The sequence below is a fragment of the Cydia pomonella genome, chromosome 23 (assembly GCF_033807575.1).
Source record: "Cydia pomonella isolate Wapato2018A chromosome 23, ilCydPomo1, whole genome shotgun sequence".
Taxonomy (NCBI): Eukaryota; Metazoa; Arthropoda; class Insecta; order Lepidoptera; family Tortricidae; genus Cydia; species Cydia pomonella.
The window spans coordinates 6,957,308-6,984,445 of record NC_084725.1 but is presented as its reverse complement, the minus strand read 5'-3'; the positions used below and the strand labels follow the sequence as shown (position 1 = coordinate 6,984,445).

Here is a 27,138-nt window from a genome sequence, read left to right as displayed (position 1 = left end):
GATATTCCTTAAAGATCTCAAGCCGCCATTTCACTGGTTTGTCTGTGAACTATAGGCCGTTCTACGTTCAACCAATCAGAATACAGGACCTGCTTTTCACGCGGCCGAACAAAACAACACGCCTTAACTTTTCTTTCGCTTAAATACACTGTTCGCATTTGTATGGATTGAAAAGGCTTTATAAATTAGACTCTGCCACCGCCATCTAAAGTTTAAAGTGTTAAGTTTCTTGAATTTTGGCTTGAATTTAAATTCGTGGCTTGAAATATCTTTTAATTTGTGCTATTAGATTTATTAAACAAGGTAATGCATATTTATATCCCATTACTTCGTTTATAAATTGAAATTTTAAAATGAATAAATTTATAAAGTGAATTAGAATAGTGTTATACTTTGTGAAATTTTATTTCCTCAAGAAAGTATAATTATATTACATGTTTTTTATTGAAGAAAATGGCGTCTAATGGCGGAAAACCTTGATACACACTAAGTATAATCTAAAAGTAACACACTAAAGTATATCTACGGTTTCGTTTCGATATAACCCGATAGAGGGAAAAAAGAAAGTTGATTAAGTGTAAGGGTAGGAGTGTGACATCCAACCGCTAAAAATAGTATATAATTCTCAGAAAATATGTCTGCAACTCTGCAGCGTAATTACCAGGACTTCGTATAAAATAATTAAAAATCTAAATTCTCACCATCACAAGATCAGCGCTCGAAATCGCCAGACACATACTGAGATGAGGCTATTTCATGGCACTTTTTAGGGTTCCGTAGCCAAATGGCAAAAAACTGAACCCTTATTAAAGATTCGTCATGTCCGTCTGTCTGTCCGTTTATGTCACAGCCACTTTTTCCGAAACTATAAGAGCTATACTGTTTAAACATGGTAAATACATGTATTCTATGAACCGCATTAAGATTTTCACACAAAAATAGAAAAAAAAAAACAATAAATTTTGGGGGTTCCTCATACTTAGAACTGAAACTCAAAAAATCTTTATTCATCAAACCCATACGTGTGGGGTATCTATGGATAGGTCTTCAAAAATGATATTGAGGTTTCTAATAAAAAAAAATTCTAAACTGAATAGTTTGCGCGAGAGACACTTCCGAAGTGGTAAAATGAGCCCCCCCCCCCCCCCCTGTATTTTGTTTCGTTTGTGTTTACGAATAAAAATATTATACTTATAAAGACTGAAAATAACATGATATATTGGTAATTAGAAACAACAGTAGACATCTTTTCTTAGAACCGCCCATGCCTCATAAGTTCACCTGTACTCTCAGATAATAATAGAGCCAGTAAAATCAAATATACCTAAAACACGTCTGTTGTATCTAAATACCATGTTTTATTTAACAGATAAATGATTCACCGATTCCACAGAAGCGGCCTAAATTAGAAATAGACAAAAAGAAGCATTGCCAAGATTTCATTTCAACCTGATAATTTATATATTATCGATTTCGGTATGCAGCAGAAAAATAAAACATAAAAACGGACTAAATGGTACTTACAATAAGCTTACTATAATTAGTTTGGCTTCTACATAAGGTCTTATTTTGACTGTTTTCTTTTGTTATGTATAGTCCGACTGCGTTAAGCTTGCAATAATATACATATATTTGGCAACATTACCATAAACATCAATCTTCCAAATATGGTGGTATCTGGTATAGCCAAAAATATATGCTAAGGTTAATGTCAAATGTTTGTAGAGTTTATTAAAGGTTAAAAATGACTTAGTCAACCCAACTTTGTTGTCCAACTTAACGTAGATCGAATATAGGTTGTTATACATTTTAAATTAGACATGACATCAAAGAAAACACACACGTTCGTTTCCCCGAGGGGTAGCAGTCGCAGATTTCCATGACCGCTTGCCGCGACCTTGACATACATCTTCCGCATCATTCACTTTCATATAACGTTACTCACGCATTTGTTAATACAGGGTTGATAATTTTGTCATTATTTTTCAACTATTTTCAAGATATTCTGTAAAACTTAAGTTTAAGCAAGGTTTTTAGGTTTGTTGTTATCCTGGGCATTGTCAGGAAGTCGTCTGTTTTTTGATTGTGCATATTGTGCATGAAATACAGTGTGTTCCTTCACGAAACCTAGCTGGATTATTAAACAATCTATTAAAATTTTCTTATTATATTAGAATCATAAAAATCAAAATAGCGGCTTAACTCGTGCTACGAAATTTTAATACCTGTCTAAAGCCCCTCTCAAAATTGTCTAGCTACTAAAGCTAGCCTAGTTTCCGAAGCAGTGAAGCCTCCTCTGGACAGAAAATTATTTGCACTTCGGCAAAACGAATTCCCGTCCACATTACCTTTTCCCGTATTAGTTTAGGCGGTCGGTATTCAAGCTTTTAATCGAGTTGGATCTAGCTTGCGTTTCGTTCTAGACTGGGAGTGGGAGACGATTTAAAACCGTTAATGACTTAATGAGAGACTATATGTATGTATATTAACTACTGAAAGATCCCAGCAAAATTTTTGCCTTCCAACGCATCGAAGACTTTCCGCACAGCCTCGGTCGATAAGGTTGCGTAGATTTGTCTTACCTGGCCAAGAGACCATATGGCTAAATATAAAAATGGCATATTGACGTTTGATTCTTCATCATCTCATTTATCACAAAGATGGGCTAGCCTCAACGGGCTCCAAAGCATATTGGGGTCACACGCATTTGTACTTCTTCAGAGATAATTTCTTAATTGAGCATGATTAGGTACACAACTACACAGGTCTCTCCACCACCAAAAATGTTTCTTTTATCAATATGATAAGAAATGATTTCTGTAGTACGAAATGAATACGAACGTAGCCAACGTTTTTTGCGAATACATTTAGACCTAACTCATTTAATGTGTAGGATAAAAATAACCGTAAATATATTTGCAATAGCCTGAATCGGATATTATGGTATGCCGGTGGGCTCTGGATGAATCAGAGTGGAATGTCCGGATTTAGAGTTCGGAAAGGTAGCACAACGGACAGGGCATTAAGGCACTAATTTGTCTATATTTGGATATCGGTTTTCATTGCAGTTTATTTTTTAACCCCCACGCAAATCCCTACTAATATTTAAAATGCGAAAGTATCTCGCTATGTCTGTTACATCTTTAGGCTTAAACAACTAAATCGATTTAAAGGAAATTTGGTATGGAGATAGTCTGAGGTCCTGGAAAGGATATGGCATGGTTTTATCAATCATCGTTATCATTCCTCGCAGACGCGGGTAGAAGTAGTGTTATAAGTTTAACAATGAATCAGTCAATGTCAATCTCAAAAGTCTAGTCTCTCAGTATGTTTGTGCCATCGAAGTTCCTATATGGATGAACCGATTTAATTGTGTTTTTTTTTTGTATCGACAATCTTGTCCGTTGAGAACGTTGAGATGTTTATATTATAAAGAAGGCACTGTTAAAATATTGTCGGGTTAAATTTGGATTTTGATTATTACCCGAAATACGAGTACATAGCGCTGTAAAATAATTAATGAATAATTGATTATTATTTATTTATTTAATCTTTATTGCACAAAAGAAAAACAATCGTATAGTACAAAAGGCGAACTTAATGCCACGAGGCATTCTTAGCTCTGTAGTGAAAATATTTTACAGATGATTTGACAACAATATACTGTAGTTGTCGTGACTAAAATATTTAGAAATAAAATTCGTTACAAAACAAAGATCTAATATTATAAATATTAAGTTAGCATAAAATCTAAACATTAGTTGAATACTGTATCAAACTACATTGCAAATAATCAACGATAATCTCGAGACATTGATAACTTTCAACAGAATCACGTAGTCGATAAAAATTCCAAAAACTTCACTTATTCAAAGATTTCTCAAGGAAATGCACATCCCCGATAAGATAACGGCCATCGATACTAAATCGATTTGTCATCCGACACTGCCATTGTCCTTTATTCTGAATTATTGCGCGAGCGTCGACGAGTAGAATTAGTAGTGGAGCCACTGTAAAAGGATCTCTAGCCTCCTAAGGCTCACGGTCCTAGATATATCGGAGAAGCCGAGGAGCTCAAAAATATCTGAACACGCCTGTATTGTCATTGTTGTCAACTCTTTTAATAGTAGATTGTTAACCAAGGGATGAAAGGCACTCTTTGCTATCTTAGGCATCCTAGATCCCTTTGCTTAAGCTTCTGGATCAATGGCCAAAATTAACTCTATTTCCTACACTGTAGATTCAGTTTTTTTTTTGCATGGGCCCTAGGAGGCTAGATGCGTAACAACTATGCGTAATCTTGGAGCGCTTTTATGCTGGGGTTTTAAAACCTGCCCCGTATTTGTTAAGCGATTATAATGCTTGGACATTTACATTGTATCTGTATTTGAAATTTCATTAAATTCTATACATTGTTCTTATATTTACAATAAGTCACATAATTGAATGAGTTTTCAAACGCACAAATCGGCAGTATTCGCCTTTCAGTTAACACTGCTATTATGATAGCAGATAATACTTTTATAAATTCTTTGTTCGTGTATTAAGGAGTTTTGTATGCTTTTCAATATTCGTAAAGGGCGCTGGACTTCTTATTAGGCCGGTTACACACGAAGACAGACTGGCGATTCTTAAAGCGATAGATGGCTTCTCTCGGGCGTCTGTGTAGATGTTAAATGATTGCAAAAAGTCGCATCTAAACAGCGAAAAATAGCAAGAAAGAAAGGGTTGATGAAGTTCCTATCGTCTTTAAGATATAGTACCATAATATTACCTTCTATCCATAGTATTGTCTTTATCTCCAGTAAAGAAATTATATTGACATGAAGCCAGGGACTTAAAGTACAGTCAGTAGCAGATGCCTTCAGACTAAGAGCTCAAAAAGGCTCGCGTCATGCGCCTCTATTGTAAAGACCTTGTAGGCTTTCTGTGCTCTTTGTTCGCGTAGATTAATTCCGCTGACTGTACATAATTCTGTAAACAAAATTGCTGTACTTATTCAGAGATTACATTTACACCATTGTCCAACAAAATATGAAGAGTATTAAGACCTTTAGTGCTTTTGTATTATATATAGGTAGTAAATCGCAAATACGACTAAAATACCTATAGCCAATGGAGCGAACGACAGAGACCTCCCCTGACCATTGGAGCCTGATACTGATTTTAATTTCTTGTTCTGATACTCTTATGGATTTGATCTGTCAGCTGACGGCTGTTGACGGCTAAAATCAGAACAAGCTCCATTACACTCTAGAAGAGACTAACTGCCGAATTGCTAGTTTTTTTTCAGAGGATCATTATCGCTTAGTTCGGATATTTTTACGGTATAACCCCAGTGTGGAATGAGCTGGAACCATTGCATTGCGTTATGACATAAGGATCAAGAAACAAATATTCATGGTTTACAAAGGTCGGCAACGGATTAAGTAACTCTTCTGACGTTGCTTATCTTCTTAGGCGACGATAACCGTTTCCCATTAGTTGTCTTGTCTGCTCTTTAGGTAAACTAGATATTACATAAAAATACACCTATAGGTACGTAGTTCATAGCTGTGACAAATTTTCATCTAACGTGAATGTGGGAAGAGCGGCTCTTTGTGCTCTACTGACTTTCTGTAAGTGGAGTATCTGTACAAACGCAAGAGTTTAAAGCGACGAACGAGCTTGTAGACTATCTTCCCCATATTGATCTTACGTTAAAAGTAGATGAGGTTACAGTTTACACTGGTAATCCTAACTTGACCGCTTAGCCCATAGCCCTTATCGCGTGTTATTACGTGGGCTCATTACATATGTACAAGTGGACAATTAACGAGGAGGCTTTGGCCAAGCGTTGAACGCCGCACACGGTTTTATATTATATACGGATGAAAGCACACCTTATGTACTTGTTTTAAGGGCGTTAAGGGAAGGAGGAAATGAGGAGGATCACGTAAGTTGCTTTCCTCATATTTAGCTGGACACGGAAATGATTTTTTATAGATTTTTATGGAATAGAATGAGTTAGGTAAAGGTTAACTTATGTATGAAAAAATCACGGAATACATAACGGTCTCTACTAATTACTGAATTATTATGAAAATTCTGTAGTACAGAATTATCGCTGTCTTACAAAGTCGATGTTTGACAGCGAAAATCCCCTCCAATATGACGCGTGACGTGTTCTCTTTCTCGTTCTTTTAGTACCTAATATTGGCTATGCAAAGTTCGTCGTGGAAAAAATACAAATAATATACAAATTATATTTTTTGCGGACGATTTATTATATACCATTTGACAGCTACCAACTGCCAGGCTGCCAGGTAACCAAAGAGTCCCAACAGTGCGGCGCCATATACATAAACAAAGCTAATACCACTGTTCCTACTTTATGTAACAAAATGAATGATGAATAGAATAGAAGAAATTTATTTAGAAAACGCAGGTATTACATGAGACTAAAGAACCAATTTATTATTATAAGCGTCACTGAAAAGGTCGCCACTCAGCTTAATGTCAAAATACCATCTAAGGATCTCGACGCTGCGCGCTGGTCTTAAGAGCGAAACTACACGCTAAACTACAAAATTTATATAAGTGCAAATACTCCAAGTAAATTTGATGACAATAATGCCTGTATAAAACATTCTACCCACCGGCCGATTCTAAATTAAAAATTATCAGACCCTCATACCCCAATTAAAAGATGCAACACGATGACTTGAAGTGAGACAGACAGTTGAAGCTGGGCTGCACTTTAAATCCAACTGCAGGCGAAATGTGGGTCACTTTGAGTGCAAGTTTACCATTACTCTAACCGCAGACATCAGACATCATATCTAGACTCGAGTGAGTTGGGCTGAAATAGTTTTAAAAATTATTTACGGAACACAATGGAGAGCAATAAAATTTACTTCTGTTTCCGAAAGATAAGGAAGTTGAAGACACTGGAGCTTAATTTCTGGTTGTAAATACAACTGTAAAACGCCCAAGCATAGTTTCGCATTGTATTAAAATTGTGGACACATGCTTCACCTAGGTTTCCCCTGCTTTTGGGTAGAGAAAGGAAAAATGGTAACCTAAACCTGTGTTTCCCAACTTATGTCAGTTAGGGCAAACCCTTTGTTATATTTTACCTTACACACTGACTAACAATTGAATTATAATCTCACCTGGAATGGTCGATAAACTAAAGTGTAGCTCATTGGTGATAGTAGCCTATTGTTTTTTGCTATTGAAAAGCGCTACATCGTATTTGCAGTATATATTCTTAAGGAAAGGACACAAAGAACGAAGAATTTTGTACATTGATTCGCCTGTTCCTAATTCTATCGCACGCGCATAATTATTGCTGTCCCGGTTGCACAGTGTCATTGGCCGCCTGCGTGCGATGGAGACAGAAATAGGCGGGTCAATGTACGAAATTCCTTGTGATAATGCTAAAGCGCCCTGTCTTTAGCAAGAAGTACTGAGAAATGCAACGATATTATCTCTGGATAAATATCTATTGTAGAAAATTTTCATTATAACCGAAACTTGACGACAAAAATATTTAAAAGTCCCTTGACGATTTGAGCAATTTGTTCCTTACACTAAAACTAATTTCTAGGTATTACAAGTTACATGCATAAATGTAAAATTGCAAACGACAAAATCATACGTAGAAGGATCTTCATACAAATTATTTGTTAGTTAGAACCTTTGTATACTAAAGTTGTTCTGCTCCAAATAGTCCAAATGTCTTTATTAAGAGCAATTTGCGAGCAGTCATTACCGAAGTGCTCACATCGCTAAATATAGCGTTTTATAATTGTACTAATGGATTTAAGAGAGCAGATGAGAATTTCACCGAGGGTTTTGATGATTTTTTTGCAAGCTTTAATTAACTTGTAACATTTTGATACTCTGAGCACAAATCCTGCACGCAAGATATGACTTAAATACTACTGTTGCCCGATTGAGCTGGAATTTGGCATACTTATGTAATTATAAGTTGAGTACCTCCACCTTACAGAAAACCGCAGCCAAATAACACTTGACCCTACTCGTAGTGTTGTGTTCCTGCCGGTGAGTAAGGTTGCCAGAGCTCAACGGGGGGGATTGTTAGGGTCGGCAACGCGCATGTAACTCTGGAGTTGCAGGTGTGCATAGGTTACGGAGACTGCTTACCATCAGGCGGGCCGTATGCTTGTTTGCCACCGACGTAGTATTAAAAAAAAAGCAGAAACATTGAGTTCTGGCTCTTTAAGATTATCTTGATGATGATGAGTAGTCATAGCGATGCCAAGCTAGTCGTGGCAAAACTTCAATCTTTCGACAATACAGACAGACTAAATTATGAGAGAGATGTAAGCTGTCAAATAACGTATTAGTATACGTCCCAACTGGTTCGCTTGATAATTCCAAAGGGCCAACCGCGAACATTTAAAATCTAAATTTCGTTGTAGCATCTCTATTGAATATTCGATAACGAAATTTCGATTTTCGAGTACCATTAGAATGCCAGACCGAGCTAGACATACCCAGGTAACAGTGAAGTAACAAGTCGCTAGTTTTAATAGCATAACGGCATCAGCGTCAATCGTTGCCATGCTTGAGTTTTCCAACCATTGCACGAGTGAGTATAAAGCTTGGTAGTGTTCATTAATGGTTAATTAATTTACAATTAAGCGTTCTTTCGTGATAATATTTTGCCAAGATAGTTTACATAAAATATGACTAGCTTTATGAGCCTTTGGAAATTGTCATTTTGACAGAGGTTTTCCTCAGACTACGAACGAACGCTGTCAAGGGTTCGAACCGTCGGGATGTGTTTTAAATTCATTATATGCGTTATAATCCGTTTAAATAGTCTTATTTCATTTATAACTTTTTGAGTGAAGGTGCATCCACACCGCAGTTAAGTTTTGTGGAGCCACACTGTGCAACAGTAAGTAACCAGGTGTTGTAGTGTTGCTCCACTTGCTCCACAAACGTTAACTGTGGAGTGGATGCACCTTAAGTATTAGCGATTGCCGACTTGGCTACACAACCCGCTTGTAAAAGTTTCTATAGTACCTCATTATCCGAAGTGAATAAAGATTGTGAGGTGACTTACAGCTTACTCCGTAATAAACGAATTCTTCTGATATTCGCAATGCATAACTTTGTTTCCGTTTTCCCGACCCGAAACTTTGTTATACCTCCGCTTAATCGGTTTAGTGCCGTTCGTGTAAAAATGGCACAGTAAAAACAAACTTTTCCCCTTTGTATTATATTTTAGGATAAGCTCTGCGAGTTACGTACGCTGAAGGTCGAATACGTGTTCAAAATTACGATCTAGAATTTACATCGCAAGTATTCGTGAAAAACTTGAAGATCGCGAATGAAGGTTCCTATTCGCGATCTTGAATTTTTTCACGAATAGGTACTAGCGATGTATTTCTATATAATGCTATGAGCATCGAAGTCGTAGATTCGAGCCCCGGGATTGTAAGTTGTACCTGAGTTTCTTGTAGTCATGTAGTATTCATTGAACAGAAGAAACATTTTAAGAAACTGGACTAATTCCAACAAGGTTTAGTTTATACTGTAGGTGGAAGGTAATTTTAACAAGTTCCTATCGGAAATTTGCAAAGCAAGTAAAGTTAATCAAACTAGCTGCGATATTATATGAATCTATAGTCTGATCAAATTGAAACCTTATCAAACGTTTTCTTGTAATTACTTAAATTACCTAGTACCAGTTTCACAAAGTCTGAGTAAAGCATTGGATAGCTAATTAACAATAAATTGACAGACCCCTTAATGTGACTTAACTAGATTTGCACTGCAATAAAAACGTCAAATATCCACCTCGCTTTTTCGTCTTTATCTTCCTACGAAATGAGAATATGTCAAGCTCTTAAACAAATTAAATCCAACTCGCAACGGATTTCAACGGAGAATCCCAAGTTCTCCAAAGTCACAAGTTATATCCGAATTGTATTAAACATTGAGTGGCCTTCCTACCTGCTTTTATTTTTGCCGATAAATTATAAACGGAATTCAATTACGGAATCCCGTCGGTCCCCGCAAACGGTAAATATTTAACTTTTGATGCTGGTTTTAATTGTTGTATTGTTATTATACTGAAAAGAACAAAAAAGCCTTTGACATTTAATGTTGCTTTTTTTTAAATACATACATCTGACATAAATACAGACATGTTTAATAAAGTAGTCTGCAAATAGTTTGTCGCCACATGAACATGCAGAACACAAAATTTTACGTGCTTTGTCATGTCAATATCATATATGTTAGCAGTAACATATTTGATATTGCTATCTATACTATACTGTACCTGTACAGTCGACGTTAAAGATATGTTTGCACTTTTGCACCTTACTCCTCTGTAATAAGGCGAAAATGTAAACGTATCCTTGATGTCGACTGTAAAGTTCGCAGCTGTGTTAGCTGTGTTGTTAGTCTCTAATAAAACTGTACAGTTCATGTCTCCTCTTCGCAGCTTTAAAGAAAAATATACAAGAGCAATTCCTCTATGTAAAAACTAAAATACTGCATTATTATGATTATGGAACTTCTGCTTGCACTTCTTGCGTAATGTTTGCGTGTGAACAATAACTGACACTTGCGCTGATAATCCAATCTTGGCAAGTTTCGTGAATGGAAACTTGAGTATGCGGGGAATCTAGTTGGAATTTGAAATACTTGCAGCGAGATTCTCGGTAAAATGAGCGTTAGAACATATACTCTTCAAGTATTCACACCCCTGTGTTACATAGCATAGTGATCAGTAGTTTAAAATATATAGCGTGTTGAGGTGGAAATGAAATGAACTTTCAAGGAAATGAATTTCCGTATGAGACGTTTCAAGCTTTTGTCTGCGACTTGGTCTTTTATACAAACTTCTGCTGCATGATTCCGGGAAGAAAGATTCATATCTTTCTATGTCCTCCGGGACAACGGCCCTGAGACGATCAATTGTCAGAACAAACACGATAGAAGCGATTGACAATTACAGTGACACTAGTTACTATCACCTTGGCAGTTTAAAGGCAACAGAGTTATAGAAAAAAGTTTATTTTGCGGTTTTAATATTAGATTCTTGCTAGATCGTTTAGACAGATATTACAGCAAAAGCAATCATTTTTCAACATTGCACGATTTCCTTAAGCGACATTTTACTATCTGAAACTGAACGGCATAAGGAAATGCTTTTTCTTACCACGATTACTCTTTTGAGTAGAAGCCTCTTGGAAACCTTTTCATGTTGCTCGGCCTCGTCCTGATGAATCAATACAACACAGTCCTTCCATAAAAAGAATCCTATCGATTTAGCGTCACAGTTTGTATTTTTAGCTGAAATACCCTAATGGAATCGAATTTGCAAACCGGTCTTGCCCATTCGTGCAAAAAACGGAAACACTCACGTGAAATATAGGTGACCCTCGTGTATTGCAATTTCATTTAAATTAGGTTAGGTCTCGGTTTGGGGTCACGTGTACTCCATTGTTATTAGTATTTTGTTCCCCGAAACGACGCGGTATAGCTCTTACATCTCCAATGACCCGTATGACTCAAATTGAATCTTCAGTCATACGGAACAGGGTTGAGTTTTGTACAAACTTAGCGGAATGTGATGCGATGTTGTCGTTTACGTGTTCCAGTTTTCGATTAATTTACACGTTTTTTTGGTCGATCCGGTTACCGGTTTGTTAACGGAGTTGACGTTTTTATATTGGCTATTAGTCAAAAACGTGGATTACAAAACGTATCAAATGCTTATTACGAGTGGGATCTACGACGCGGCAATCGAATTTCTCTTCTTCCCTTTATGTATTGTGAAATTTCTTCCAAAAAGTTTTATTCGATTTTAGTTAAATTCAGAATTATTTAGCAGTGGCTACTCTTTTTCGTGTACAAGCCTATTGCTCCAATGGTTAGGCTCCAGTCCAAAGAGGCCACCTTCCCTATTACCTTGTAGGTTTTCACACATGGACTACAATCGACCTACAAGTTCAATCACGTTCACGTTCAATCAAATTGAATCGCTGTTTCCGTTAGGATGACCCTAGGAAGTTGAAAATTTCATCTCGGCGATATTAGCCGCAATTCTCATGAACTGATATTTTTTTGGAAATATTTAGCTTCTGGAACGCAAAATGTTTTCAACCTTGCGTGTTGCCGGCAAAATTCTACCGCCAGCCACCATCAGAGAATGCCAGTGAAGTTGCGGGCTGCTTGACCACACGCCATCCGCGACTGTCGGCCGCTCGCGACCGACGACGTTCGGATGCTATTTGCGTGGTCTGACACACCCTCCACACGCGACGTCCACTTGTGACGGACCAAGGTCTTCCGCCGCGGACGGCGACCGTCGTTCAATCAGAGCAATACGGCGTCCGCCCGCCGCGGCGTCAATTGTAAATAATGCTTTACCTATCAAAGAAAATCCGAACTACTTATGAGTTAGCATAGTACTGTTATATTATAGATACGGCGTGCAAAATAGAGCGTTTGGCGGGTGGATCAAGCAAACCAGTCACCCGCGGCGGGCAGCGTCAGCAGCAGCAGATCAGTCGCTTGTCATGACGTCACGGCACGCTGTCCGTCGCGGGTGGCGTTTTAAGCAGACCGTACCTTTAGTAACGACCTTACTATTGACATAGTTGTGACTCCTTTGTCTAACGACGGGCTCATTTTCAAGTGAATTCCTTTTATAGACCGAGCGGAAATCAGTTCCCGTAATCGCCATTTACTGTCAATTGTTGATGCCTTGAACTACAACCGGTAGACATAAAATGATCGGTTATTGATTGATATTTTTAAATTGAAAGCCCGTCATGTCAGCGTCCGCGAGTGCCTAGACTCGTTAACCGAAATTTACCTATTCAATTAAGTACGTAATTGATATTAATTAAACGTGTGTTGATATGGGGACTGCTGACGAGTAAATTGCTATTTTGTTGTAAAGGGTATTTTACTTAAATATTAAATTTGTCAGAGGATGTATTGTGTATCTCCAGATTTAATGTGTTTTTAACCATAGAGACTATACATCTCTATTGTATTGTATTAATTATTTATTTTAAGATTATTATAATGTAATGTTTACCCAGGTATTGGCTGTTGTATTTATAAATGTTGTTATGTATTTTTCATGTCACTATATGATGTTACTATAAATGTTGTATTGACTTGTAAAAGAGCCCTTGAGGCCTACTTGCAGAATAAATTTTTGAATTTTGAATTTTTTGAATTATGCTAATTGCAATGAGTTAGTGTATTAAGTAGGTACCTAATTAATACCACCACGACATAAATGTCCAAATATCATCAAGGGGCGGTCAAAATTAAGCCATAATTTTAATCTTAGAACCCTTATAGAATTTCTTGAAGTTCATTATAAAATTGTCTTGAAAATAATGATACGTGAATTAAATTACATATAGTCGTTATCGTTACCAATAAGGTAGACCAAGAGTGTTTGTTCCAAACAATGTGTCCGATCATAACTCACATTTGCATACAGTTTGCGGCCTCAGAGTAAACCCGAGGGATGTGCTACATACGCTTGCACGAGCTGAATGTATATGTACAGACGCGGGCTAGTGGTATCTATTGTTATTAAACTATTAAGAAGATCTGTATACAGATACGGAAGGTGGCTGAAATAGGTTAGAATGTAATTAAAGTTTAAAATAAGTCAGTCGGATGCGTTTAAGGTTGAAGTTAATCCATATAGTCATTTGCGTCATATTGCAGAACATTGGTCTTTGCTAAAGACCAACAAATGAAGAAGAATTATGATTCGAATTACCATTTCAGTCATAAGAGAACGACTGACGCTCTCGCCAGTTGTTTTCTAGATATACCTACCGTTTTGTTCCATACCATAGATACCTAATGGGAACTATTTCATTTAGAAAAATACATTCGAACAGTGATACTTATAGGATGTTTTTATTGTTACAGGAACGGGCCGGTGGAGGGCGCGTACGGTTCGCAGCACAGTCCCGTGTCGCGCTCGGACGCGTCCACGGAGGACGCGGAGCTATCCGCCGCGCTCGCGCACCAGCACCACCTCGCCATGCAGGTAGGACATGTTCTCTGTGTGGCCGTATGGTCCGCAGCCCTGTGACGTCCACGGAGGACGCGCAGCTGTCCGCCTCGTTCGCGTACCAGAACCACCTCACCATGCAGGTAGGACATGTTCTCTGTGTGGCCGTATGGTCCGCAGCCCTGTGACGTCCACGGAGGACGCGAAGCTGTCCGTCGCGCTCGCGCACCAGCACCACCTCGCCATGCAGGTAGGACATGTTCTCTGTGTGGCCGTATAGTCCGCAGCCCTGTGACGTCCACGGAGCACGCGGAGCTGGCCGCCGCGCTCGCGTACCAGCACCACCTCACCATGCAGGTAGGACATGTTCTCTGTGTGGACGTACGGTCCGCAGCCCTGTGTCGTCCACGGAGGACGCGGAGCTGTCCGCTGTGCTCACCCACAAGCACCTCCTCGCCATGCAAGAAGGACATGTTCTCTGGGTTGTCATACGGTCCGTAGCCCTGAGTCGTCCACGCAGGTCATGCAGGTAGGACATCTTCTTTGTGTGGACTCTGGACGTACGGTCCGCACAGAGACCACCGACTATATAGCTGCAACTCTCTTGACAGACTTACTTGCTCTAGACTTATTCTAGACTGTGAACGTATACTATGAACCCGTGTTCACTAAAGCGACCGGCTTGCTTGCGCTCAGTGTGCGATTGAAATAATATTACTAGGTTATCACTACTAATCAGCCTCTATACTGCATTTTTTAATGAGACCGTCTATATAAAATGAGATAGCTATAATACCTATATCGATGAACTAAGCGGGCATATAGCCACATAGTAAATAAATACCGCCCGCCATAGGCAGTATACATTAGCCATAAAAGGGAAATAAAACAGTAACGGCGCAAGGGAGGTTTCACTTGGCGGAATGACGTTGACATCTCTTACGAGATTGGATTGCATCGTCTGCAGTCTCGGAACGTTGGGTTACATAAAACTGATTAATTAGCTTGCTCATTTATAAATAGAAGAAAAAGTAAATGGAAAGAGAATAGGAAGGTATTGAATGACGTTAGGCAATTAAGATGTGTTTCAAAACTGAGTGGACAATACTTTACTAGCTGTTAGATAACAAGCTGCACTTCTTCGCCTATGATTTTATGGTTCTAGGTATTTATTTTAAAATAGGCGACGATAATCTTCTCAATCGTTATGCGCTCCCCTATATAAGTCCAATTAACAAAAAAGGAAAAGATGGAAGTATTCATCAGGGTCAATCGATTGGACCGCTGTTCCAAAAGGTTTTGATTTCGAATCTCGTTTATTTTGTTCCGTAGTTCTTTTTATTTTTATTTTGTTGGTCACGTGCTTCGATGAAAACAAGAATAGACTATGATTGTACCGTACTTGAAAGCCTAACTTACCAGATTCTTTCATTTCTTTGTAGATTTACATGTAAAAATTCCTTGGATTTCATGGGCCTATAAATGCCGATCTTTTGATAGGCTTGCGTGGGGAAATAGATCCAACACGTATAGGCCCCTTGGAGAGCTTTAATGTCATGTCACGTAGAACGCCTTCAGGCACCCGTTCACAGGACCAACAATAAACATGGTATGTACACCCAAATGTATTATTAGTGGTGTAATAAAGAATATGTACTTACTTACTTACCAGTCTAACCACATTGTCTTAGATTTCTGAACCTCAATGGCCTCTATCTAACAACAGAAGCGCTCGGCGTAATCCCGCAGCGCCAACAATATCGCCCGTCCGGTCAGATGCTTCAATGAGAACGGCTTTAGAATTTGGCCGTTCATAGAAACCGATTCACATTTACTTGCTTAGTTTTACCTAAAACCCTATATACCTGTATATACATATATATTGGTATTGTTAAAGAGAAGTATAAAGAATCCAAATTTATTTCGGTATGTAGCTGTACCGTAGTATGTTAAATGAAAACATTGAAACATCTTGGTCACTGAACCGATCTTGCATCACTTGCAACCGATCACACAGCGATATAAGCTAATATGTTAGTTCTATCAGGTAGGACTAATTAAGTCACCAATTTGATAAAGAAAACCGATCCAACTGTACCGAAACGATGCCGGCATACCTTTGGCCTTTGATCTATTAGATGGCGCCACTTTTTGATATTTAACAAATTAAACACATATCAGTGAAAGAATAAGGATCAAAGTCAAATGGCGTTCTAAAAGTTTTAATCATATGTCGAAAGATGGCAGTAAATTTACTGTGGCTACAATGTGTCTATTTCAAAGTTATTGGTTTTAGGTAATATATAAATTATATTGGTTTTATTAAAGTATAAAACTTTGGTATATGGCTGTACCGTAGTATGTTAAATGAAAACACTGAAATATCTTTGTCATTGAGACGTTGTTGCTTCACTTGCAATCAATCACACTCGGCTTATTATTTTCACCTACCTTTTTGAGATCATGCGGCAGACATGTCCAGCCCAGTCCCACTATAGCTGAGCGAGCTACATAGCTCAGAATATTGCCAGACTTAAGCAGGCACTAATTTTACACGTGCCGTCTACCAAAGTATAACTTAATTCATTTATTAATCTTCTTTTTTTCTTTGACTTTACGCTAACTAGCTCTTTCCTTTAGTGCTTTTTACGTAATTAGAAAAACGACACCTGAAACTGAAAGCTTCCCCTTTATTAGACAGCATTAAAATTAGCTTCTTAAAATTACTAGCTGCCTTGTTATTTACTGTTAGCCATTTAGTCATTATTTATTCAATATTGCATTGTCATGTACATAATCAGGTGTTACATTTCATATAGCCAGTTCATCACACCCTGTAAGGGCACACAATAGTACAGTTTTATTCTATTAATGCTAGTCTACATATTATAATTAAGGTAACATAATAAAATTAACGTATCAGTAGTTTAGTAACCTATTAGTGACTCTCATAAAATAATTTACAATAATGCTGATTGAAATAACTTGTCACATTATTATAATAAATATTTATTTAATGAATGTCAATGAATATTAAAGTGATGGCAGCAATATTTATGTCCTCTAAGTAAAAAGTTGTTATTTATTTGCTGTTCCATAAGGACTATAAGTTTCCAAGTATACCTAAGTAATGCGATCTCTTCAAAACATCCGTCATCTTATTCGGCGCGTAGTCGTAATCCGATACTGCGCGTATATCTTAACTAGCTATGCCCATTGCCCACGACTGCACCCGTGTAAGAATCGGTCTGTGCTGATTCAGTCTCCCCTACTCCCTTTCACAGATATAAAAAGTATGAATGTAACACAACTGCGTAGTATAGTCAGCTGCAGAGAAATGGCATAACTAAAATTTCGCAATACAGTTGCAATCGCTCGTAATAGTTACATCCTCGGTTACAAGCTTTCTTTTCGCAATACAGTTCCACAGCAAAAGTAGAAAACGTATGCCACTCAGACGTACTTATTGCTTTTTTCGCTAAGAGACTGGCTTGATTACTCTCACGACTTTCCCTTCTAATGAGTGAAATGAGTAAACTAAGTGTCATTTGCGTCAGTTTACATGCATATGTTATGCAATTGGTTAGTGTAACGTAAATTAAGTAGGAATATTATTGACTATGTTTTTGTTTTTCATTTTAACAAGTTCATATAACTTTGAAGCGTGTGCTGAGTAAATTCGTTTTAACATTTATATTCGCAAATTTTAGTGTTTCCAACTTTGCACAGATACCCTCTCGGAGCCCGACTTTTCCGTATATACATAATATTTTACTAAATTAAACACGCGAATTGTACACTTGTATAGTGATTAATTCTGTAAACTACATCATCAGTTTAATCACGTTTAACTTCTTAACCTCTTCTTGAGTGTGGCATAGGTATGGGTGCGTCGAAAAACATTTTTACACTCATTTTTTCTTTCAATTTGAACCGCGTGTATAACCTTGGTTTCTAGTTGAGCCGTATGCTGCATACAGCCTCATGCTGCAGACGCAGACATGACGCCGTACGCGGCGCATGGCGTCAACTGGAGATCAAGGCCAAATTTATTTTGATGGATTAGTTGTAATCATTGTATTAGTTTCCATACAAATTGTGCTATAATCTCCAGGCCGGCGATTACCAGGGCGTCGGCGCGGGCGTCGACCCCGACTACGGCCAGTATGTGTCCTCCCCGGGCGCGCACTACAACCACATGGGACACCTGACCATGGCGCCCTCGCAGAAATATCCACATGTAAGTATAATGCAGCGGCAGTGCTATGAGCCCTAGCGGCCGTCTAGCTATTCAATGATGTTATACAACGCACAAGAGTAAAGTAGGGTCAACAAAACGAAATCTTTTGTAAAAATCTAATTGGTCATATTATTCTTCTAGACTATATAGGGGTCGCCAAACCTTTTAGGTAAAAAAATAGGAGCTCTTCAAATGATCCAAAAATTTTACAGTTCTTAGACTCAACATTTGCGGCTCTTTTAGCTTCCTAAAACTGGTGATTTCTACTGCTTCTTTCAAAATTTTACCGTTTTTCCCTCCCCTAGACAAATACCTATTAATAAAAGCTTATGAAACTTCATCTTCGCCTTCTAGCCGTTTCCGGCCACAGCAACTGCGTTCTTGAAACTTAGTTAATTATTAAACATTATTTTTCACAGGTGATGGATTCAGTATCCGTATCCGGTGGCGGTACGTACGGCGCGACGGGCGGCCACTACGGAACGTACGGACACTACGGAGCCACGGCATATCCGGCTCAACCGGCGTATATGGTCGAGCCACCGCCCAACGTCCCGCAGTACATAGGCCAGGCGAGTGTGCACCTTAGTGTGTTAAAAATAAAGTATGTTTCACTATGGGGTCACGGCTCAACCGCCGTATATGGTGGAGTCACCGACGAATATCCCCTAGTAAATAGACCAGACGAGTGTGGACTTTAGTGTATTAGTGTTAGAGTGTGTTTCACTATGGCGCACGATATCCAGCTCAACCAGCGTATATGGTCGAGCTACCGCCGGACGTTCCGCAGTACATAGGCCAAGCAAGTGTGGACATTAATGTGTTAGCGTTATGTTATATTTTAAAACATATCTTTTATTGATTTTTTTTTGTTTACAGGAATACGTGGAAGGCGGTGGTAGTGCGTCACCCCGAAGTGCCTCGCCAGGCGCTTTGCCCCCTCAACACAATTTGCACTTACAACAAAGGTACGTAAAGTCTAATATCGATGAAAACAAATTCATAGTAAGAAAAAGTTCAATCATTCATATCTTACATTCAATAAGTACAATTAAATAAGTAATACTATTTTTTTTGTATAACTCGGTGATACCTTTATTTAGGATCGGTTTTCAACTATAACCTCGTTCTTTATCGAGTACATGGCGGGACGAGGTAAAATAGGAATTCAAAAACTATTACTTCTATTCTATCTACTATATCAGGTAAAAATAATAATTTCACGCAAGCTCTTTACTCGCTTCTAACTCTTGCGTGAACACATTTTCCACTTACAGAGGGTCGGTAGAGCAGAAGGAGTGAAGTGTCTGAGCTACATAAGTATACAAATACGAGAGTTCTTGCCCTGTACCGCTCTTTCTAACCTAACATTTTATATGTCGGTCTTCTCCACATTGGCCTTACCTAAAAATAAAATTGTAATATTTCGTTTCCAGGTACGACTCAGCGTCGCTAGAACAAATCGGCCGCCATTACTGCGTGACGTCACCCCGCGGCGAGTACGCGGCCGACGCGTACGGCTACCAGCACTACCCCACCGCTTATGACCCCAACCCACACCAACCGCCGCAGTTCAAAGTGAGTCTTATGTCATACGTGTTAGAGTTGAATCTCTATTGTCTGCACCCGAAGTACAGCTGCCATCACCGCGTATGGCACGATCCAGCAGCAGTTCAAAGTGAGCCTTTTGTCAGACGCGTTAGAGTTAATTCTCTGCCAGGTAAGGCCGATGCGAGCACCTACCAATACGGCATATTTCAATTCAATAATTTAATTCAGAAAATAAATTAAGATAAAAATAAAAAATTAAATTAAATATGTTAGTAACAATGGGTAATGGGCATATGACTCGCATCGGCCGCCGCAGTTCAAACTGAGCCTTATGACATACGCGTTAGAGTTGAATTTTTATTGTCTGCACGGCTAACGCGAGTTAATATAATACAGATTACAAATAGACTTTCGTTCAATTATACAATACAATACTCTTTATTGAACACCTCACATAGTTGACAATAAATGTACAGATACAAACAAAGACAATTATAGAGTTAACAACAGGCGGTCTTATCGCTTAAGAGCGATCTCTTCCAGACAACCTTTGGGTATCGGAGACAATAAAATTAGAACCTATGGTAGGTGGCACAAAGAAAAATAACAATAATAATTAAAGTCGCATAGAATAGTTTTCTGAGTGGCTTCTCTTTCCGATCCGGGCTGCGAGAGTGATGTAGTATTTGGTGGCAGGTACATCAATTGAACTTCTAAATCTCGCGGATAATCCAAAGTTGGTTGGACATTCACCAGCGTGGAGCGTTATCCAGGAGCAACAGCACTTTCCGTGGAAGTCCATTTCTGACGCAGTAATCTTTGACTTCTGGTCAGAAACATGTTTTCAACCAGTCTGTGAAAACTTCTCTGGTCACCCACGCCTTTCGATTTGATCGCCAAAATACTGGTAGAGTGCTCTTATTCGTGCATCTCATTGCACGCGGTGTTTCTGATTGATAAGCCAGCTAGAAGAAGAGTAAGCCGAACACCCAATAACGTAATAATATTTATAGTTAGAAGGTAGATTACCATCCGAGGTGGCGCGATGTGCCGCGGCCAAGTAAATAACCAATCAGATACTATCAATTCAGTGACCAATAGTGCACTCGCGTAAAGCGGGGCAATTTAGCGCGAAAATCTAAAAACCGCGTTATAGCGAATCCGCGTTATCCGGGGTCGCGTAAAGCGGGGTATTACTGAACATACATAGACATACATGCATAACAAATATTTATTAAATAAAGAAACAACAGTGTAATGACACTAATTATTATTATTATTAATTAATAATAAAAATAATAATAAAAAACTATGGAAGGAAAGATAGTATTCCTTAAGGTTTGATTTGAAGGAGGTAATAGATTGAGATCGTCTATATTGTGTTGTAATTTTTTACAGGATTCACAAAACGGATTAAGTTTAGGCAGTGCAGGTGGTCAATCAATGTATGGGGATGAAGAGGAATTACAGAAACAAATGGCCAACATGGCGTTAGGTAAGCTGAAGACTACACGTTACATGAGCACAAACAATTGTCATTTGTTATAACACAATAGAAATTCATACAATAATTTTCAATATTGTTTTGTAAAAATAAAACGGACAAAAATCATGTTTTAAATTTTATCTTATTATTTATAGAGAGAAACTTAGAGTTATGAAACTTTGAATTTTTCATAAAGTAGTTTTCTACCGCCTTCAACTCATCTGATCATCATTATTACCAGCGAGTTCTCCAGGACTCTCTCTTGGACCAGTCCTCGAGGACTCTTAAGCGCCAGTAGTTTATGGCACTTAAGACTTGTGAGTTCGCTGAGATAGTGATTTAACTTCGTTTTTTTTTTGCATTTTTAAACTTAATCGTGAGGTCTACAGCTCACAGAGCCACTAGTAATATTATTGTGTCACGTTTCCAGTTCACGGCGGAGTCGGCCGCGAAGATGGCGGCGGTCTACAGTGGCGGGATCCCAACCTTCCAGAAGTCATCGGCTTCCTAAACTCACCCTCGGACGTCGTCAAAGCGAACGCGGCGGCGTACCTCCAACATCTCACGTATATGGACGACCCTAACAAACAGAAGACTAGGAGTTTAGGTGAGCTTTATTATCTAGTGTTTAAGGTTGAGATTACCAAGTACCCTGTATGAAGTCATCGGCTTCCCATACTCACCATCGGACGTCGTCAAAGCAAACACGGCGGCGTACCTCCAACATCTCACGTATATGGACGACCCTAACAAACAGGAGAGGAGTTTAGGTGAATGTCCAAAGTCATTGATAAGCAATATTTTACTTAATTAGACGACTTTAAATTAGCCTAACTTAAAAACTTAAAAATCGAAGCATATTGTGAAATGAGGTGTTGATCAACTAAAGATCTAAATATGATGTCTAAGCCTGTCTAATTATTGTTTTCCTATGTTCTAGGCGGAATCCCACCGTTAGTCCGGCTAGTGTCCCACGAGAACCCCGAAGTGTGTCGCAACGCGTGCGGCGCCCTGAGGAACTTGTCCTACGGCCGGCAAAATGACGAGAACAAGCGCGCCATACGAGACGCGGGCGGTATTCCTGCACTCATGGCTTTGTTATGTCGAGCTACTGATATGGAGGTGCGTCCGTACTTCATCAAACCTTTCGTTAGTTAGAATAGTGTCCCACGAAAACCCCGAAGGGTGTCGTAACGTGAGGTGAGGCTCAAACGAGCCTTAATGGATGCGAGCGACATTTTTGAGCTCATGACGGTGTTATGTCGAGCTACAGATATGGATACCGGCTGGATGTGCTCGGTCCGGCGACCGGAGGCATTTAGAAAGAGTGTCGCCCGTGCGGCGTCCCTCGTCTGATGACGTTGTACGCGGCCGTGGACAGCCACTTAATGTCAAATGGCATTCTCTCCCAGTCAACCATACCTTTCAAGCGGCCAGTTAAAAAAATAATTCATGTTAAAAGTATCTATAATGGTCATAGGATATGTGTTGGCTTGAAGAGATTCTTGATATTATTTGTATGATAACTGTAACTAACTGTTGTGTATTTCCACGCTTACAAATTTACTTTGCGCACAGGTGAAAGAACTGGTGACCGGTGTAATATGGAACATGTCGTCGTGTGAAGACCTCAAGCAATCTATCATAGACGACGCGGCTCAAGTCATTGTCAACAAAGTTATCATTCCTCACTCTGGCTGGCATCCAACCAACCCCGGTGACACTTATTGGTCTACAGGTACGTATTTTTATTTTAAAACTGTCGGTCGTTGTGTCTAGTCTCATCTGTGTGTGTGTGTTTATGTTGTCGTCCTATGATACTGATAGGAAGATAATAAATGGGGCAGTGCCAGTCTATCCAAGAAGTAAAATGATGGAATTTGTTACTATTTAGGTATGGAATAAAAAAAAATGATTTAAAATACATCAATAGTATATTGTTTATTGTACGTAATGTTTAGGTATACTTCGTTTGTTCAGATGGTCTGTGTTAAGAGACGATGAATATCGGAACAAGCGATACCGTCGCGCATCGCTTCGACTTCGTGGTACAAGCCATTTATCATTCGTCTGTCAAATTTTGCGACTAGTGTTGCTCGTTCTATTTCTATCAATAATCGATATCGAACAGGCGAAAGATATCAACTTATTATATACAAAATTTAAAAAAATATATAAATTTTGTTCCATACATTTTATCCCTTTTTTAAGTGAAAACTTCTTTAGCGGCGCTGTGACTTTTTGTGATAGGGAAAAAATGTTAAACTCGCGACAGGTTACGTGACCGACATATTCGACAGATTGAAAATTCTTAAGACGGACACGTGACCTGATCGAAAAACTGTTACAATGTCATTGAAGCCAGTAGAGTCGAGAGTGTAAGAGTCGTTGAAATTATGGATGGAAGTTGATTTTTCTGAGAGATAAACATTTTAATGTTAAATAATTGTAATAGTTCTGAAGTGTTAAATTTTTAATGTAATATAAATTGTCATGCTTGTGTAAGATAGCGCAGTAAATGATAATGATTATTTTACCACATAAATGATAGTACTTTTATACTGATAATTAAAGCAACTCGTAAAAAATTATTCCCTAACCATTTCAAAATATCAAAAATGCACAACGTTAATATTCAAGTTTTCACTTCTGCCGGCACTCCTGGAGTGCAACCTGTTGTTTTTTTATATAATTATCTTTATTTATCTTTCTCTTATTAATTCAACCATTACAGTCGACGAGTAGAAAAAATACCATTCGCCTGCCTTTATCATTCATCTGTCAGAAAATAGATTTTAATATTATTATTAAATAGGGGTTTAAAGGGGAACGAAATTCGGATTATTTTTGCGCTACGACGCACAGTTTTAGAGATACAGCCCTATAAAGATTTCTGCATAACTAAATAACTTTTTCTGGTGAAAAAAAAAAAAATCTTTATAGGGCTGCCTCCTAACCCGTGCATCGTAGCGCAACAATAATCAAATTTTCGTTCCCATTTAATACCCCATGCATTGACCTATCCTAAACTTCCACATTAGGACATTTTGAGAAAAGCACTATACATACCTTGGCGTGAAAAGGGGTTGCCCTCCTCATAACTATACGGCCTCGCTATGTCGCTATGCTCGGTCGTCTATATGTGCAGTCAGCTGCAGATAGAGGTGACCCCCCTTCATAGACTGATACGACAGCTGACTGTACACGGCCGGCAGTATGTAGTAATGTACTATTGAGCTACCGTTTTGTTTCGTCCTCGTGACCGTGGCGGCACGTGATTGGTAATTTTTCTTTATAGTTGACTAAAGCGTATCAAAATGAATACTATAGTTGAGTGGGGAGCCCATACGAAATATTAATTCAACCATTACAGTCGGCGAGCAGAAAATTATCATTCGTCTGTCTTTACCCTTTGTCTGTCAGTAAAATGGATTTCATTTATGTTAATCGATTTGTGATTCTGGGCGTGGTTCGCGGGGTAGCAGGGAGAGAGCGAGCGAGAGCGCAGATATAAAATCAATGAATCAATGAGCGAAACAGTTGAATTGTAGCGGGGCGGAGGGGCATCGGTGTCTGAATCGGTTTGGATTTCCCATCACAAAATTTCGGCTGTGACGTCACAGTATGTGGTAAAAAGTCGGCACGGTTGGTTTCAATGCAAATCGTGATATCTGCTTTATCTAGTGTAGCTATTACAGTGATCAAAGTCAATTCAAAATGAATGCAAACATATACCTTAAAATGTCTTAAAATTTAATTTTCAAATTAATTTGTTTTTGAGAGCAGAATAGACCGATTTTGATTTATGTATGTATTTGTAATTTACCGCAATGTTGTTATCTACTAGGACTTATATGTTGTTGTGCAGTATTCCGAAACGCATCCGGCGTGCTGCGCAACGCGTCGTCGGCGGGCGAGTACGCGCGGCGCCGCCTGCGCTGCCTGGGCGGGCTGGCCGAGGCGCTGCTGCACGCCGTGCGCGCCGCCATACAGTGCAACGCCATCGGCACCAAGATCGTCGAGAACTGCGTCTGCGTGCTCAGGAACCTGTCCTACAGGTACCGTATGTATATGAGGACACCGACTACCGTCCGATACGTTACTGTCCCGGCGGTGGCTCTTCCATACTAAGTATTCTCCGCGGATCTTTTTGTTTTCTTACGGAACATAATTATGTACATCTTTTATGTCGACATCCTTTAATTCGCTCTCTCCCTACATGTGAGACAATTATAGCACTGTCAAAAGATATCCAGAAATGGCTATTTGTCAACGACTGATCGTCGCCAGTTGTAGTTCCAGTTCAGTATATTGTGTTTTTATACAACCAATACCAATAGTTAATAACTCTAGGCATAATAAATTCATGGTTCTCTGCTTGCTTACCAAATAGTTTTATGCGTAAAATCGTTCATGACGTCAACACCATAAAAATTAACTCAACGCAGATGAAAGACTTTGTTTTACTTGATTATATTTATTTGTCGATCTCTCAAATACCCGCTATATTAGTAAAATTGTAGGTACTTTTCGTGCTTCTATATAAAGATATCTTTAACAAACATGGACACTATAGGTCTAGATTAAGATAAGAAACTGTAATAATATTTTTTGTATGACCGTTTGTTTCATATTTAAATAAAAAAAAAAAAATTTGTTAGTTAATAACATATTTTCTTACAGATGTCAAGAAATAGAAGATCCCCTATACGATACTAGAGCACCACCTACCCAGTCATCTGGCCAAGCGAGGATACAAGCAAGCGCTTCCAAAGGTAATATATTATTTTAAGAACCGTGTGATTTGATGACTTATGTTATAGTTTCATGCTGTTGAAATAAATTGACTTTTTACTCTGTGGATAGTTGATTATGTAAATCGATTATCAGTAATTAGATACGGGAAAACACTAAAAAACAGCTTTATGGTAATCCTGGTCACGGCACCACATCGTAAAATCAAGATTCCAGTTTTATGGCTGAATAGAATTAAAAAAAAAAAATAGTCTGGGTCAATCCATTAAGACAATAACCGTTATTCAAACAAGTTTTTTCTTGCAGGAGAGAACCTAGGCTGTTTCGGGGGCAGTAAAAAGAAGAAGGAAGGGTCATCGTCGTCCAACTCCACCAGCCCGCTCGGCAAGAGCGACCCCGACAGCCAGCCGCTCGGCGACACCACGCAGCTCGGCTACAGCGTACCCAAGGGCACGGAGATGCTGTGGTCACCTGAGGTAAGAGAAGAACCAAGGCAAATAGATTTGGCAAGTAAAACGTTCCCAGTTGCAGATTTCCCTCGTTTTGCATAATGATGATATAATTGAATAAATAAGTACTTGTTGTTACTAGGTGGTGCCACTATACATGGCGCTGCTGCAGACGTGCTCGAACCCGGAGACGCTGGAGGCGGCGGCGGGCGCGCTGCAGAACCTGGCGGCCTGCTACTGGCAGCCCTCCATCGACATACGGGCGGCTGTGAGGAAAGAGAAGGGTGAGTTACACCTATACATCAGCTAATTCACTTTTACGACGAGTGTCAAAAATTATCGGCGTGATCAATCACTAACCTACGTTTTGGTGATTACATGACCTCTCTACGAATATATTGAAATGGCTTATTTTTTCACAGTCTAAAAGTTTATTTGAGTTTAGTATATGGCTACCTATCTCACCAGTGAACACGCTCAATATATTCCAACATCTGGACACTCTTATCTTGGCGATAAGGTTAAGGCAAATTTACCATTCCCATCGACCGTCTGGAGTCGGGCCGCGCCGGAACGCATTTTCAATGTGTACATTATGTACGGCAGACACGATGGAGTCTGTCCGGAGCCGTCC

General features: G+C 38.9%; 1 protein-coding gene across 3 annotated transcripts in view; it reads left to right on the top strand.

Annotated features, from left to right (window-relative positions):
* Positions 1–27,138, top strand: part of LOC133530726 (catenin delta-2) — a 63,977-nt gene that overhangs the window by 25,465 nt on the left and 11,374 nt on the right. For 2 of the 3 annotated variants that reach the window (XM_061868753.1, XM_061868755.1), the window contains exons 3-15: positions 13,939–14,059; positions 18,138–18,263; positions 18,683–18,835; positions 19,143–19,231; positions 19,700–19,841; positions 21,213–21,309; positions 21,731–21,907; positions 22,241–22,422; positions 22,879–23,038; positions 25,169–25,358; positions 25,984–26,075; positions 26,362–26,531; positions 26,647–26,788. In XM_061868753.1, coding sequence (XP_061724737.1) covers positions 13,939–14,059; positions 18,138–18,263; positions 18,683–18,835; positions 19,143–19,231; positions 19,700–19,841; positions 21,213–21,309; positions 21,731–21,907; positions 22,241–22,422; positions 22,879–23,038; positions 25,169–25,358; positions 25,984–26,075; positions 26,362–26,531; positions 26,647–26,788 — 1,841 coding nt within the window. Of the gene's footprint in view, positions 1–13,938; positions 14,060–14,177; positions 14,274–18,137; positions 18,264–18,682; positions 18,836–19,142; positions 19,232–19,699; positions 19,842–21,212; positions 21,310–21,730; positions 21,908–22,240; positions 22,423–22,878; positions 23,039–25,168; positions 25,359–25,983; positions 26,076–26,361; positions 26,532–26,646; positions 26,789–27,138 lie in introns of those variants that run through there. The other variant, XM_061868754.1, reaches the window with a different exon arrangement.